Below are 14863 nucleotides of genomic sequence, written 5' to 3' on the forward strand. Positions count from 1 at the left end.
TGAAGACCAAGTACGCTTTAAACATGGAAATGTGTCTTTGGTTGTCAGTAACTCTGAATATCTGTGCACATACATGCATACATACATAAAGCAGCAAGTCATGACTTCATCCTACGCCCTTTTCGAACATGGTCCAGTTATTACGTGTGTTGTTACAGAGTTTGCAAAAAAGGGATTTGGGAATATAAAGCAAGAATAGATGCATGTTATTCCAGTCCACCTCTTTGTTCATCTATTCTGTTGTTGCACAGTTTGCAAGAAAATGTTCACTATTATTTCCATTCGTTCTTGTATTCCCGCCTGTGCATTTTGTTTCGTTACTTTAGCACGTTCGAATCTGAAACCAAAGGGGCATTGCGTGCCCAATACATAGGAACATATGAGCGCTAACTGTACTAATTAACTGACCCCTCCCCCCTCTGCAATAAAGTGCCACGTTTTCAAATTCCACAACTAAATTAACCTCCGAATTATTACGTCGTCACTTTTAGTCCAAAGTCAAATGACCCCCCCCCCCCCAGTATATACTTCAAGATTTTACCATGGACATAAAACATCCTCACAACTTTAAGGAAAATGCGCAGATGCCCGAGTCATCTATCTACTGAAACAGCACTGCGCGTGACTTCCAGCTGTTACTCAACGCGCAGCCACAACGCAACGCAACGCAACGCACCTCATCTTGTCCTCATGCTGTCCGGAGCGGCAAGCAGGTCCGCTCATTTACGCCGCCCGCCATGCTGCCTGACACCAGAGAGCATCACAGGGAAGATACGTGACGCGCTGCCAGCCTACCTCCGTACGTAGAAGGGACTCCATTTTTTTTTTAAAGAACTTTATTAACAAAAAGTGAACAAAAATAGTATACAGCAATGTCAATCAACAATAGTCACATTATTAAATGTATACAACATTAACACATATGTTATCATAAACATTAACATAAATACGCCAGGGGGGTGTATAAAGTAAAACAAATAAATTACACACTTAACTAAATATTTTGTATATCATAAAGTGCTTATGTGTTTTTACAGCTTTTTTATTTTCACTATCAGATATTGATGACATATATTGTTTGATATACGCAGACGGCTCGGGAAAATTGGGTTTCTTGCTAGAGAATTTAGATCTGTGAATATAAAATGTTAAGATAATTAGCAAATTGATTAAATAATACCGAGAATCGAGGTTCCTATCAAATTCAGTATATCCAAACGATACAGTTTTCCATCTCAGGGTGAAATGAGGGTAAATATGATCAATAATCAAACGGGACAACCTACTCCACGGTTGTTTAGTGCAGTGGTTCTCAACCTTTTTGGGGTCCTGGACCCCCTGCGTATTTTTGATCTACCCTGAGGACCCCTCCACCTGATCTTGGGGGAGGGGGGTTGCAATTTGATAGAAACAGTAGAAACTGGATTTTAAATTGCATTGTAGCATTTATTCACTCTTTGGGGCAAAAATAAGAGCTTTCAGTTGTAACTTAGATATAGTTAACAAAACAGAATTCTTATGCAGTAACTTTCAGATATATGTAACGAAACAGAATATGTATTCAGTAACTTTCAGATATATGTAACGAAACAGAATATGTATTCAGTAACTTTCAGATATATGTAACAAAACAGAATATGTATTCAGTAACTTTCAGATATATGTAACAAAACAGAATATGTATTCAGTAACTTTCAGATATATGTAACAACAGAATATGTATTCAGTAACTTTCAGATATACACTACCGTTCAAAAGTTTGGGATCACCCAAACAATTTTGTGTTTTCCATGAAAAGTCACACTTATTCACCACCATATGTTGTGAAATGAATAGAAAATAGAGTCAAGACATTGACAAGGTTAGAAATAATGATTTGTATTTGAAATAAGATTTTTTTTACATCAAACTTTGCTTTCGTCAAAGAATCCTCCATTTGCAGCAATTACAGCATTGCAGACCTTTGGCATTCTAGCTGTTAATTTGTTGAGGTAATCTGGAGAAATTGCACCCCACGCTTCCAGAAGCAGCTCCCACAAGTTGGATTGGTTGGATGGGCACTTCTTTGAGCAGATTGAGTTTCTGGAGCATCACATTTGTGGGGTCAATTAAACGCTCAAAATGGCCAGAAAAAGAGAACTTTCATCTGAAACTCGACAGTCTATTCTTGTTCTTAGAAATGAAGGCTATTCCATGCGAGAAATTGCTAAGAAATTGAAGATTTCCTACACCGGTGTGTACTACTCCCTTCAGAGGACAGCACAAACAGGCTCTAACCAGAGTAGAAAAAGAAGTGGGAGGCCGCGTTGCACAACTGAGCAAGAAGATAAGTACATTAGAGTCTCTAGTTTGAGAAACAGACGCCTCACAGGTCCCCAACTGGCATCTTCATTAAATAGTACCTGTTAGAGCCTGTTTGTGCTGTCCTCTGAAGGGAGTAGTACACACCGGTGTAGGAAATCTTCAATTTCTTAGCAATTTCTCGCATGGAATAGCCTTCATTTCTAAGAACAAGAATAGACTGTCGAGTTTCAGATGAAAGTTCTCTTTTTCTGGCCATTTTGAGCGTTTAATTGACCCCACAAATGTGATGCTCCAGAAACTCAATCTCCTCAAAGAAGTGCCCATCCAACCAATCCAACTTGTGGGAGCTGCTTCTGGAAGCGTGGGGTGCAATTTCTCCAGATTACCTCAACAAATTAACAGCTAGAATGCCAAAGGTCTGCAATGCTGTAATTGCTGCAAATGGAGGATTCTTTGACGAAAGCAAAGTTTGATGTAAAAAAAATCTTATTTCAAATACAAATCATTATTTCTAACCTTGTCAATGTCTTGACTCTATTTTCTATTCATTTCACAACATATGGTGGTGAATAAGTGTGACTTTTCATGGAAAACACAAAATTGTTTGGGTGATCCCAAACTTTTGAACGGTAGTGTATGTAACAACACAGAATATGTATTCAGTAACTTTCAGATATATGTAACAAAACAGAATATGTATTCAGTAACTTTCAGATATATGTAACAAAACAGAATATGTATTCAGTAACTTTCAGATATATGTAACAACAGAATTTTTATGCAGTAACTTTTAACAATGCAAACGGGAGCCAAGTCTCTTATTAAAATACAATAAATTACACTTGTGAAACAGATGTAATTAGAGAAAAAAGTCCTGTTACCCTTTACAGTTTAGGTAGATAAAGGTCTCAGTCACATTTGAGTAAAATAATCCTATTTCTATAAATGTCATAGGATCTTTTTTTTAAAGATATTTTATTTTCACGGACCCCTTGCAATTACACCACGGACCACTAGGGGTCCGCGGACCCCACCGGTTGAGAAACACTGGTTTAGTGTGTGGGCAAGACGGGACTCCATATTTTCTCTGCCGGCCTCCGTCAACGTCGTCGTCACGTTTCCCCGGTTTGGTTTTCTGCTGGCGTCTAATCTCGCGTTTTTAGCATCCCTGCAAACGCGGTTGCGCGAAAGGAAGCGGAAGTGGCGTAATTTACCGAGCCAATGAGCAAGCAGAACGCAAATCGCAACGCGATCGTAGCGTGTTTTTATCCGTCCGTCCATTAATGTGAACCGCGTATCCTGCTCTCAGGGTCGCGGGGGTGTTTCTATCTTCTTTTTTTTTTAATTTCATTTTTACTTTATTATTATTCGTGGAGGTAGCGAGGTGGTCTTCGGACATACCGAAACGTCATTCGCGGAATCCGATGTGGTGGCGCCGTCTCGGGATCCACATAACGTGAAGTCGCGTCGCTGTGCGGCGCACGTGACCAGAGAAGATGTGTTCCGCGTCCGCCTCGAGTTGTCCGACCGTCCCACTTTCCAACGGCCTGCACATTCCCATTCTTGGATTAGGTGGGGGGTTTTTTGTGTGTTTTCAAACCAACACTACTAACCTCAACCGGCACGGACATACAACAAGAAATGCATGCCAAGCTCAGTTTCTCTTCAGCAGACTTCCCAAATCCAGATGGATTGCGTCCCAGACTCGTTGCCATCTTAAATCTGTGTATTGCGCAACAGATCTCGACAGAGCGGAAGTGTTTTTCTTTGATTGGATGACACTCAAATGCAAGTAAAGCGAGGGTTGTGTATGCCCAGTGGCGCCCCCAGAAATTTTTCATAGGGGGGGGGGCAAATGGGGGCCACTGAAAATCTTGGGGTGGCACACCAAAACCAAAAGCCATGACTGAATTTCGGGAATTCTATGCTGCTGTTGTCAGTATACTGTATAGGCTGGTTGAAAACTGTCAATATGAGAGTTAAGAAAAATATACGTTATTGATTTTAAATGAACAGCACCTAATGCAAAATATCAGATAGAAGCATATTCTGCATAATCAGAAGCATATTCTGCATATGCGACTCGTGGCTGGGGGGGGCAGCGGGGGGGGGGCTAGGGATAGTATCCCTTGGGGGCGCCACTGTATATGCCCTTCATATAAAGCCCCGTGCGATGGAATAGTCAATCAAACGAGGGTTTATCAAACCTAAAGAATGCAGTTCTGTTCTTCGCACGTACAGTAGGCCTGCACCAAATTCATCCCTCCATAAAGCTCCGCAAGGCATGCTGAAGCCAAAAGAGCCTGCTCTATACATAGAGTCACACATGAGACAATAGTTTTAGACAATGTGGATCGGCCAGTGATACAAAACTAATGAGAGTAATATAGTAAGTACAAAAGGATGGTTGGTAACAATTGTCAAAATGACCCCTGTATTACATTATTACTCACTATCACTAATTAATGTTGCCTTCAAAATAAAAAAAAAGGGGTTGGTCTCCATGTAAAGAAATGTCCCATGTAAAGCATGAAAACTTCAAAAGCTTATGTGGAACGGGCAGGGTCAGCAGACCTCCTTCGGTGAAGATAGCTGTGCAGTGTAAAAAGTTGTATCTGGCGTCTGGTAACCTTTCAGAATTGAGAGAAGCATCAGTAACTTTTATTTCTGACTGACGTGAGTTTTTGTCCGTCTTCTTTCTCCTAAGGCACGTCACACACGGGGGGATACTCTCACGATGCCATTGTGCATGCACTGCGTGACTGCGGTGTGCGCCACATTGACACGGCAAAGCGATATGGCTGTGAGACAAAACTGGCACAAGCCATCAAAGAAAGTACTGTACCCCGAAGTGAGCTGTGGCTCACCAGTAAACTCTGGCCAGGGGACTATGGACATGAGTCGGCAAAGAAGGCCTGCCTCGAATCCTGCTCCCGGATGGGCGTGGAGTATCTCGGTATGACTTTAGATAAGGTTGAGCTAGACTAAGACTTCCTTACTATCATCGTCAACTTTTTTTCCATATTTTTTGACAACCCCCGCGCTCTCATATGGGGACAGAATACCGTGGTTGGGTTGAGATGAGACTGAATGCAACATGAGTCTCTTTTTCATCTGAAAAAGACCAGTTAAAGTAAATCCCGTTACAAATATCTTGTGCATCGTGATCAGCAGTGCAGAACCTTCCACCAAATTCTACCTTCCCATCACTATTACCATTTTTGTCCTATTTGGCATCCCTTTATACACCCACTGTTTTCTTCCTGCTTTCTCTTCACCACTAATTTAATAAACGTACCTGATTTTCAGACCTGTACCTGATGCACTGGCCAGACTGCATGCAGCCTGGTCGCTCTAATAGAGAGGTGAGAGCAGAGACCTGGAGAGCACTTGAGGAGCTCTATAAAGAGGGTAAGGAACAATACAAAATGTGTATTTTCATGCAAAAGCAAATTGAATTGGTTGGATTTCACGAGACACAAAACCTTCTGACTGATCTTTAAATCACAACCACCTCAAACTTAATTGGTTTAAGTCATACTTGGAAAATTTACCTCTGGAAAACATGTACTTGAGGGCCGCAAAGGAAACCACTTGTCTGCTCCCTAAAGGCGAGAGGAGACTTTTGTGGGCCACAACAGGTCCCCAGGCCTTTAAACATCATTGACAAGCAACTTTTTGTTCCACTCTCATTGCATTCTTCCCATCCCCCTTTAAGCATTTGAGTGTCTGTTGCAGCTAGAAAAGCGCTATAAAAAACGCAACTTGATTGATTGATTGGTCATTCTTAAAGCTGTATCAGAGGAAAAACAACATTAGAGGAGTAATAATAATAATAATAATAATAATAATGATGATACATGTCTTGTCCAAAGACATGTAGGTCTACATGGACATGTAGAAAGGAGTAATAATAATAATAAACATGTCTTGTCTTGTCCAAAGCCATGTATTTCTGCAAGGACATGTAGACATACATATCCAAAGACATGTATGTCAGGTGACTCGGCCATACTAAATTGTCCCTAGGTGTGACTGTGTGGGTGTGTGTGTGTGTGTGTGTGTGTCGGCCCTGTGATGGTCTGGCGGCCTGTCCAGGGTGTCCCCCCGCCTGCCGCCCTATGACTACTGGGATAGGCTCCAGCATCCCGTGACCTTGAGAGCAGGATAAGCGGTTTGGATAATGGATGTATGGATGCATAATAACACATTTTATTTGTGGGCGCCTTTCAGAGCGCTCAAGGACACCTTACAGAAGACAGTAAAAAAACAAGCAGCACTGTATCAGACAGCATAAAATCAAAACAAAGCAGGGTAGACGATAAAAAGTTAACACAACAGATAAGTATAAAATCATCATCGGCACAAAACTCGATGAAGCGTGGATCAGACGGAATGTGCCAGTTTGAAAAGGTGCGTTTTGAGACGGAATCTGAAGGTTGAAAGAGAGTCTGTGTTGTGAATGTCTTGTGGGAGAGAGTCCCGTAGGCGGGGGGCAGAACGACTGAAGGCTCTAGTCCCCGTGGTAGTCAAGCGGGCCAGTGGTGTAGTGAGCTGGAGAGCAGAAGAGAATCTGAGAGTACGGGAGGGCGTGTGGATATGAACTAGTTCAGAAGGAGCTAGGTTATTAAGGGCCTTAAAAGTGCGGAGCAGGATCTTGAAGTCAATACGGTATTTAACAGGGAGCCAATGGAGTTGCTGAAGAACAGGAGTGATGTGATCTATGGAAGGAGTTCTGGTAATGATACGGGCAGCTGAATTCTGGGCCAACTGAAGTTTATGAAGACGCTTGAGGGGAGGACCAAGGAGGAGAGGATTGCAGCAGACAGTACGGGATGTAATCAGGGTGTGAATGAGTATGTAATATTGCGTAGATGGGAGTGTGCAGACCGAGTAACATTGTTGATGTGAGCTTCAAAAGATGATATGCTGTCCAGGATGACACCCAGACTCTTAACCTGAGGCGATGGAGGAACTGTAGAGTTGTCAAGTCCGAGAAAAACTATCAGGTTTAGCCAAAGTAGATTTAGTTCCTACTAGGAGAACCTCGGTTTTATCACTGTTAAGTTTGAGGAAGTGGTATGAAAACCAGGATTTAATTTCTAGGAAGTGGTCAGAAAGGGAAGTGGGTGGATGTGATATTAAATAACATGGTGATTATAGTCGGTTTAGCTTGTGTTTCACGCACATCGTCCCTCCTGCTTTCTCTCTCTGTCTCTATAGGAGTGTGCCGCGCTATTGGGGTGAGCAACTTTATGGTCCACCATCTGCAGGGGTTAAAGGAAGACTGTAGCATTGTGCCACATGTTAATCAAGTGAGTTTACTAATAAGCTTATATTTATGCCTCTCGGACCATAATTGGCTTTTCAAACACGGCAACATTTCTGTTGCAATAACACAATACACGAACTCGTGGAAAAGTAGTACAGCTAATGCAGCGTCACATCTGTCAATCTAATTATTTCGGCTAATCTCGTGACTGAGGAAAAAATTAGAACACTATTAACCTCACTGTGAATGGAAAGTGGATTTCATTAAAGTTGACATTCAAGCACGGTTACTGAACATCTGTTATCACAAAAAAACTCTTCACAAAATAATACAGCACCTCATTTCCTGCCGAAGTGCAAGTTAATGCATTTTTCCATAATTACTTCTTGGCTTCTCTCACAGCATAATTTACAGTGTCATTTGCGTCACCATGCTGCTATTGCTGTAATACTTGGAATCATGGGTTATAAGTTAACACCCCCCCCCCCAAAAAAAATCTCATTTTCAGGCTATGGATATGCAATTGGGCCTCATGACCAAATCTAGTTGTTGGTGGTCATAGGTAATGAATGAGGCGATGAGCTAGTTTCATCTGTATGTATAATATGTCAAACAAGGGGCGGCCAGGTAGTGTAGTGGTTTATTCCGTCGCCTACCAACACGGGGATCCCGGTTCGAATCCCCGTGTTGCCTCCGGCCTGGTCGGGCGTCCCTACAGACGCAACTGGCCGTGTCTGCGGGTGGGAAGCTGGATGTGGGTATGTGTCCTGGTCGCTGCACAAGCGCCTCCTCTGGTCAGTCGAGGTGCCTGTTCGGGGTGAGGGGGAACTGGGGGGAATAGCGTGATCCTCCCACGCGCTACGTCCCCCTGGCGAAACTCCTCACCGTCAGGTGAAAAGAAGCGGCTGGTGACTCCACATGTATGGGAGGAGGCATGTGGTAGTCTGCAGCCCTCCCCGGATCGGCAGAGGGGGTGGGGCAGCAACTGGGATGGCTCGGAAGATTGAGGTAATTGGCTGGATACAACTGAGGAGAAAAAGGGAGAAAAATTCAGAAATAAATAAAAAGTAATAATAATATGTCAAACAAGATATGGTGAATTGTAAAACAAATGTGTAAGAATATTTAAATACAAATTCCTTTAAAGGGAGCAATCTTACATATACTTACTGTGGCTATTTCTTGACTTCCGTTGAATTGAGAATTTAAATCAGTGTTTGTAACAGTCCTGTATTACAGCTCCAGTACTTCGGTAACAGTCCTGTATTACAGCTCCAGTACTTCGGTAACAGTCCTGTATTACAGCTCCAGTACTTCGGTAACAGTCCTGTATTACAGCTCCCGTACTTCGGTAACAGTCCTGTATTACAGCTCCAGTACTTCGGTAACAGTCCTGTATTACAGCTCCAGTACTTCGGTAACAGTCCTGTATTACAGCTCCAGTACTTCGGTAACAGTCCTGTATTACAGCTCCCGTACTTCGGTAACAGTCCTGTATTACAGCTCCCGTACTTCGGTAACAGTCCTGTATTACAGCTCCAGTACTTCGGTAACAGTCCTGTATTACAGCTCCCGTACTTCGGTAACAGTCCTGTATTACAGCTCCCGTACTTCGGTAACAGTCCTGTATTACAGCTCCAGTACTTCGGTAACAGTCCTGTATTACAGCTCCCGTACTTCGGTAACAGTCCTGTATTACAGCTCCCGTACTTCGGTAACAGTCCTGTATTACAGCTCCAGTACTTCGGTAACAGTCCTGTATTACAGCTCCCGTACTTCGGTAACAGTCCTGTATTACAGCTCCCGTACTTCGGTAACAGTCCTGTATTACAGCTCCCGTACTTCGGTAACAGTCCTGTATTACAGCTCCAGTACTTGGGTAACAGTCCTGTATTACAGCTCCCGTACTTCGGTAACAGTCCTGTATTACAGCTCCCGTACTTCGGTAACAGTCCTGTATTACAGCTCCAGTACTTCGGTAACAGTCCTGTATTACAGCTCCAGTACTTCGGTAGCAGTCCTGTATTACAGCTCCCGTACTTCGGTAACAGTCCTGTATTACAGCTCCAGTACTTCGGTAACAGTCCTGTATTACAGCTCCAGTACTTCGGTAACAGTCCTGTATTACAGCTCCAGTACTTCGGTAACAGTCCTGTATTACAGTTCCAGTACTTCGGTAACAGTCCTGTATTACAGCTCCAGTACTTCGGTAACAGTCCTGTATTACAGTTCCAGTACTTCGGTAACAGTCCTGTATTACAGTTCCAGTACTTCGGTAACAGTCCTGTATTACAGCTCCAGTACTTCGGTAACAGTCCTGTATTACAGCTCCCGTACTTCGGTAACAGAAAATGTGGGAAGATTTGAGCGTGTGTTGAGCTGAAGCATCAAACACCACCGTACACTTTCGTAACCCGGACTGCTATTGTCACCTTTTAGGTGGAGTACCATCCGTTCCAGCAACCCAGTGAGCTGATGGAGTACTGCCGCCAGGAGGGCATCGTGTTTGAAGGGTACAGCCCCTTGGCCAAGGGTCAAGTCCTCAGCCACCCCACTGTTCTCCAGCTTGCGCAAAAGTACGGCCGCACACCTGCACAAATCTGCATCCGCTGGAGCGTACAGGTACGACTCGCCACGTTCACAATATTCACAAGCTGTAAATGATCGTTTGCATTTCTGTTAACACGTGGTTGTTTTGTTCCTCTCAGAACGGCGTTGTCACAATCCCCAAGACAACTAAAAAAGAGAGGGTGCAGGAAAACTGTCAAGTGAGTTGAAACCCCCCCCTCCTCCCCCGCATTAAACAAATTGAGCATGTTTACGCATTAACCCCACCCGCACCTAGGAATAAAATGTGAAGATGTAGAAAGTGAATAAAAGTGTTGATCGTCACACATTCCAGTTGGACTTTCTCTAATTGGCAACTATTACCGTCAGTTTCATTTTACTGTTCCAACCCCTGACTTTCCCCCTCCTCCTCCTCCTCCTTCCACTGCTAGGTGTTTGAGTTTAAGCTGGAGGAGGTGGACATTGCCGCTTTGGGCAAGTTGCATGTGCGAGGGAGACATGTTAGCTGGGACCCGACCCATGTGGAGTGACACAAGGTGTGGAATAACACGAGACATTATATTCTTGTCTAGCATTGTGACTAATGCGTGCCTATCTCATTGCAAACCTTGCAGTGTGTGAACACAGCTGTCTCTTCACTTAAGGCTACAATCCTGAGTTTAATTTAGACGCGTTAGGTCACACTGGTAACCGCGTTAGTGTTTGATCAGTCTAAATCTTAGACATCTGGAGCATCCGGGTAGCATAGCGGTCTATTCCGTCGCCTACCAACACGGGGATCCCGGTTCGAATCCCCGTGTTGCCTCCGGCTCGGTCGGGCGTCCCTACAGACACAATTGGCCGTGTCTGCGGGTGGGAAGCCGGATGTGGGTATGTGTCCTGGTCACTGCACTAGCGCCTCCTCTGGTCAGTCGGGGCACCTGTTCGGGGTGGGGTGGGTACTGGGGGGAACAGCGTGATCCTCCCACGCGCTACGTCCCCCTGGCGAAACTCCTCACTGTCAGGTGAAAAGCAGCGGCTGGCGACTCCACATGTATGGGAGGAGGCATGTGGTAGTCTGCAGCCCTCCCCGGATCGGCAGAGGGGGTGGAGCAGCGACCGGGACGGCTCGGAGGAGTGGGGTAATTGGACGGGTACAATTGGGGAGAAGGGGGGGGGGGTCCCAAAAAAAATTGACATCCTTTTAAAATGAAAGAGTTAACAGCGGTTTTGTGTAACCCCGCCCCCCCCCCAAAAAAAACTCATCTGAAGCTATTGATGTGGCAGCATCTGTTGGTAAAGGCCTGCTATTAGCTTAGTCTGCCATATCAGCTTGTTAGCTGCAGCTTTCCTTCTTCATACTCACCACTGCCTGCCTCATCTTCCTCTTCCTCTTCCGGCTGCTACGGTGGGAACATAGCGTTCCATATCACAGACAGTTGGATTGTTTAAACGTTGTGTCCAGATGAACTGATTCAGCTGTCTGTGACGTCATTACCTGGATTACTGAGCATGCGTCGAGACATAAAATGCTCCAATGTGCCATATTTTTTATTTCTTGGGGGAAGACCTGCCCCGCAGTTACTACTGCAAAGAGCATCAGCGAATAGCACTCAGATATATTCGTGGGGTTAGCAGCTATCTAGAAAGCCAGTGACCGGAAGTAGGACTTCTATTAGCATGCAAATCGTCAGGATTGTAGCTTTAAATGTTTGCATGAAGAAAAACGTGTGGCCAACACCGCGCATGAGTCGTTTCCTTCTCCGTTCCCTCTCCATCCTGACCACAGTCACGTGGCGATTTTCTCGACTTACCGCCGTCCGCCGTCTGACCTTCGGGATTCGAACCAGCGATTTGCTCACCGGCTTCGCGTTTCAGCAGGTGTTCGGTTTCACTCTGTGTCGAGAGGACGTGGACGCCATCGGGGAACTTCACTGTGACGTGAAGCTAGTCCATCTCAGCCAGCCGCTGTGGAAAGGATGACTCCACCCACGCTCCGGACGCGGTGCCCCCGGCCAGGGGGCGCAAGAGGGACGTAAGTCGAGTCGCTCGTAGCAGTGGGTTTGTTGCCGCTACCGCGAGGTGCCTTGTCAGTAAAGTGAGCCACCTAGTGGAGATAAAGTGGGATGAGACTTGGATGGACGTGCTGCTGTTGTGAATTACGTTGTGACGTCGGTATTTCCGGGTGTCACCTGATAGCACGTGTCCCAGATGAACTTCTGTTGGCAGCAATAAAGCGTCTTGCAAGCGGCACCGTCTCTGATCCTTCGGCTGCTCCTCTAGTGTTTCTCAACCGGGGGGGTCCGCGGACCCCTAGTGGTCCGTGGTGTAATTGCAAGGGGTCCGTGAAAATGAAATATCTTTAAAAACAAAGATCCTATGACGTTTATAGAAATAGGATTGTTTTACTCAAATGTGACTGAGACCTTTATCTGCCTAAACCAGTGTTTCTCAACCGGGGGGTCCGCGGACCCCTAGTGGTCCGTGGTGTAATTGCAAGGGGTCCGTGAAAATGAAATATCTTTAAAAAAAGATCCTATGACGTTTATAGAAATAGGATTGTTTTACTCAAATGTGACTGAGACCTTTATCTACCTAAACCAGTGTTTCTCAACCGGGGGTCCGCGGACCCCTAGTGGTCCGTGGTGTAATTGCAAGGGATCCGTGAAAATGAAATATCTTTAAAAAAAAGATCCTATGACGTTTATAGAAATAGGATTGTTTTACTCAAATGTGACTGAGACCTTTATCTACCTACAGCTCCATTTTACATACGGGGGCCGTACACATCTGTACGCATCTGCCACCTTTGCCGTACGACGACAACAACAAAGAACAAGAAGGATCTGCGCAACAACGGCAGATCTGGGAACGGGGAGGAATCGCCATGACCAGCAGGTGTGGGCGGGGCTGATGCTGCATTAACCAATCAAATCTTCCCATTGTTCACCTGGAAAATATGAATTATTTCAATAAATTATCAGCCAGAAACATCAGGATACAATCTGCAAATATGTTGTCGTTGCAAAACCGTCTTATCAAACAACTTTTTTTTTTTTACATTTTGATTTATTTGATTTTTAAGCCGAATCTTGCCGTTATTTCAGAGTGCAATAACCACAACCGCATCACTGGCCAATAAACTAACGCCCCACATTATTTCATTCATTGGCTCTCTCTCTCTGTCTCTCTCTCACACTCTCTCTCTGTCTCTCTCTCAAAAAAGTAAGTGCACTATAATTTCTGTACTTGGGGAAAAATAGAGAATTCTATTTAACATTCGAAAACGCGACGGCGCCGTGGCGCAGTGGTCAGCGCGGTCGCCCCACAGCAAGGTGGTCCTGGGTTCGAGGCCCGGAGTAGTCCACCCTTGGGGGTCGTCCCGGGTCGTCCTCTGTGTGGAGTTTGCATGTTCTCCCCGTGTCTGCGTGGGTTTCCCCCGGGGGCTCCGGTTTCCTCCCACAGTCCAAAGACATGCAGGTCAGGTGACTCGGCCGTACTGAATTGCACCTAGTTATGAACGCGTGCGTGTGTGTGTGTGCGTGCGTGCGTGTGTGTGCGTGTGTGTGTGTGTGTGTGTGTGTGTGTGTGTGTGTGTGTGTGTGTGAGTGAGACGGTCTGGCGGCCTGTGACCAGGGTGTCTCCCCGCCTGCCGCGCAGTGACTGCTGGGATAGGCTCCAGCCAGCCCCCCTGAGAGCCGGATCAGTGGTAGGGATAACGGATGGATGGATGGTCTAAAATGCAGGCCGCTGGCCGCTGTTTATAAGCTGATTAGATCGACGGCGGGGCGGGGAGGTTTCAGGCCGCAGCATGACAGACGTGACGTGTGGTCCACTTACAAGCGTTCGTAACTCCTGCGCGTGCGTGCGTGCGTGGGGGGGCGCAGCTGTTTGGGTGCGCGCCTCCGCCAGCCAAAGTGGCGAAGATTGCGCGCGAACGCACAACGCCGCCGGCGGGCGGGGCTGTCAGTCACAGCGCGTCACCGGGGCAAGGCTCCGACGCACACCTCCGCCCGCTTCGGCGGCGCACGGCGAGTCGCCGACATACCGCTGCGTCGGCGCCGGGGCGCCGAGATTCGCGCCTCGGTTTCGGAAGAGACCTGCCGGGAACTCGCGGGCATGGAAAGAAGTCTCACAACAGACCTGTACGTGCACCAGCGTCCACCCAATTATGACAGGGCGAACCGTGCTCACGTCATTAGGGTGCGCCAACAAAACCCCAGCGCGAAGTGGGGACACTCAGACCCAAGCTGGTAACACAGGACGGCAGACGACGTGAGACGTCGCTGGTTCGAGCGTGAGACATCGCTGGTTCGAGCGTGAGACGTCGCTGGTTCGAGCGTGAGACGTCGCTGGTTCGAGCGTGAGACATCGCTGGTTCGAGACTGGGGCTCTAACAGATCTCGCTTCCCAGGGTAAACAGGGTGTATTAATACTGGTCCCAAGGAGAGGCAAGACACAGATCTGTGCTTTTTTTCTTTGCTTTGCTCCAACTACAAAATATGTTTTTTTAAATACCCTCTAAAATTAAAAACCTCCTCAAATGAATACCACAATGAAAACACGTGTCCGTTTTTCTTGTCACATTCAGCAGCGCTGCACGAGAGCAATCACTACTCGGACCCTTGAAATCAATATCATGAAATCTGGGGTCGATTATGAAGTGACGTGGCGTGGCGGTCTATTCCGTTGCTTATCAACACGGGGATCGCCGGATCGAATCCCCGTTACCTCCGGCTT

General features: G+C 45.9%; 1 protein-coding gene across 6 annotated transcripts; it reads left to right on the forward strand.

Moving 5' to 3' along the window:
* The first annotated feature begins 3343 nt into the window (after positions 1 to 3343).
* Positions 3344 to 13283, forward strand: zgc:110366 (uncharacterized protein LOC550476 homolog). Of its 6 annotated transcripts, none has more exons than XM_056292602.1 (8): positions 3344 to 3876; positions 5012 to 5260; positions 5614 to 5715; positions 7528 to 7619; positions 10016 to 10198; positions 10285 to 10344; positions 10576 to 10680; positions 12884 to 13020. In XM_056292602.1, the coding sequence occupies exons 1-7, from the start codon at positions 3801 to 3803 to the stop codon at positions 10672 to 10674; spliced, it is 861 nt and encodes a 286-aa protein (XP_056148577.1). In that variant the 5' UTR covers positions 3344 to 3800; the 3' UTR covers positions 10675 to 10680; positions 12884 to 13020. The 6 variants fall into 6 exon arrangements, 4 of the variants coding, with proteins under 4 accessions (XP_056148577.1, XP_056148578.1, XP_056148576.1 ...); XM_056292603.1 differs by lacking the exon at positions 12884 to 13020 and adding an exon at positions 12005 to 12138; XM_056292601.1 differs by lacking the exon at positions 12884 to 13020 and adding an exon at positions 11913 to 12121.
* Positions 13284 to 14863: the final 1580 nt, after the last annotated feature.

Source organism: Lampris incognitus, chromosome 14 (genome assembly GCF_029633865.1).
Source record: "Lampris incognitus isolate fLamInc1 chromosome 14, fLamInc1.hap2, whole genome shotgun sequence".
NCBI lineage: Eukaryota > Metazoa > Chordata > Actinopteri > Lampriformes > Lampridae > Lampris > Lampris incognitus.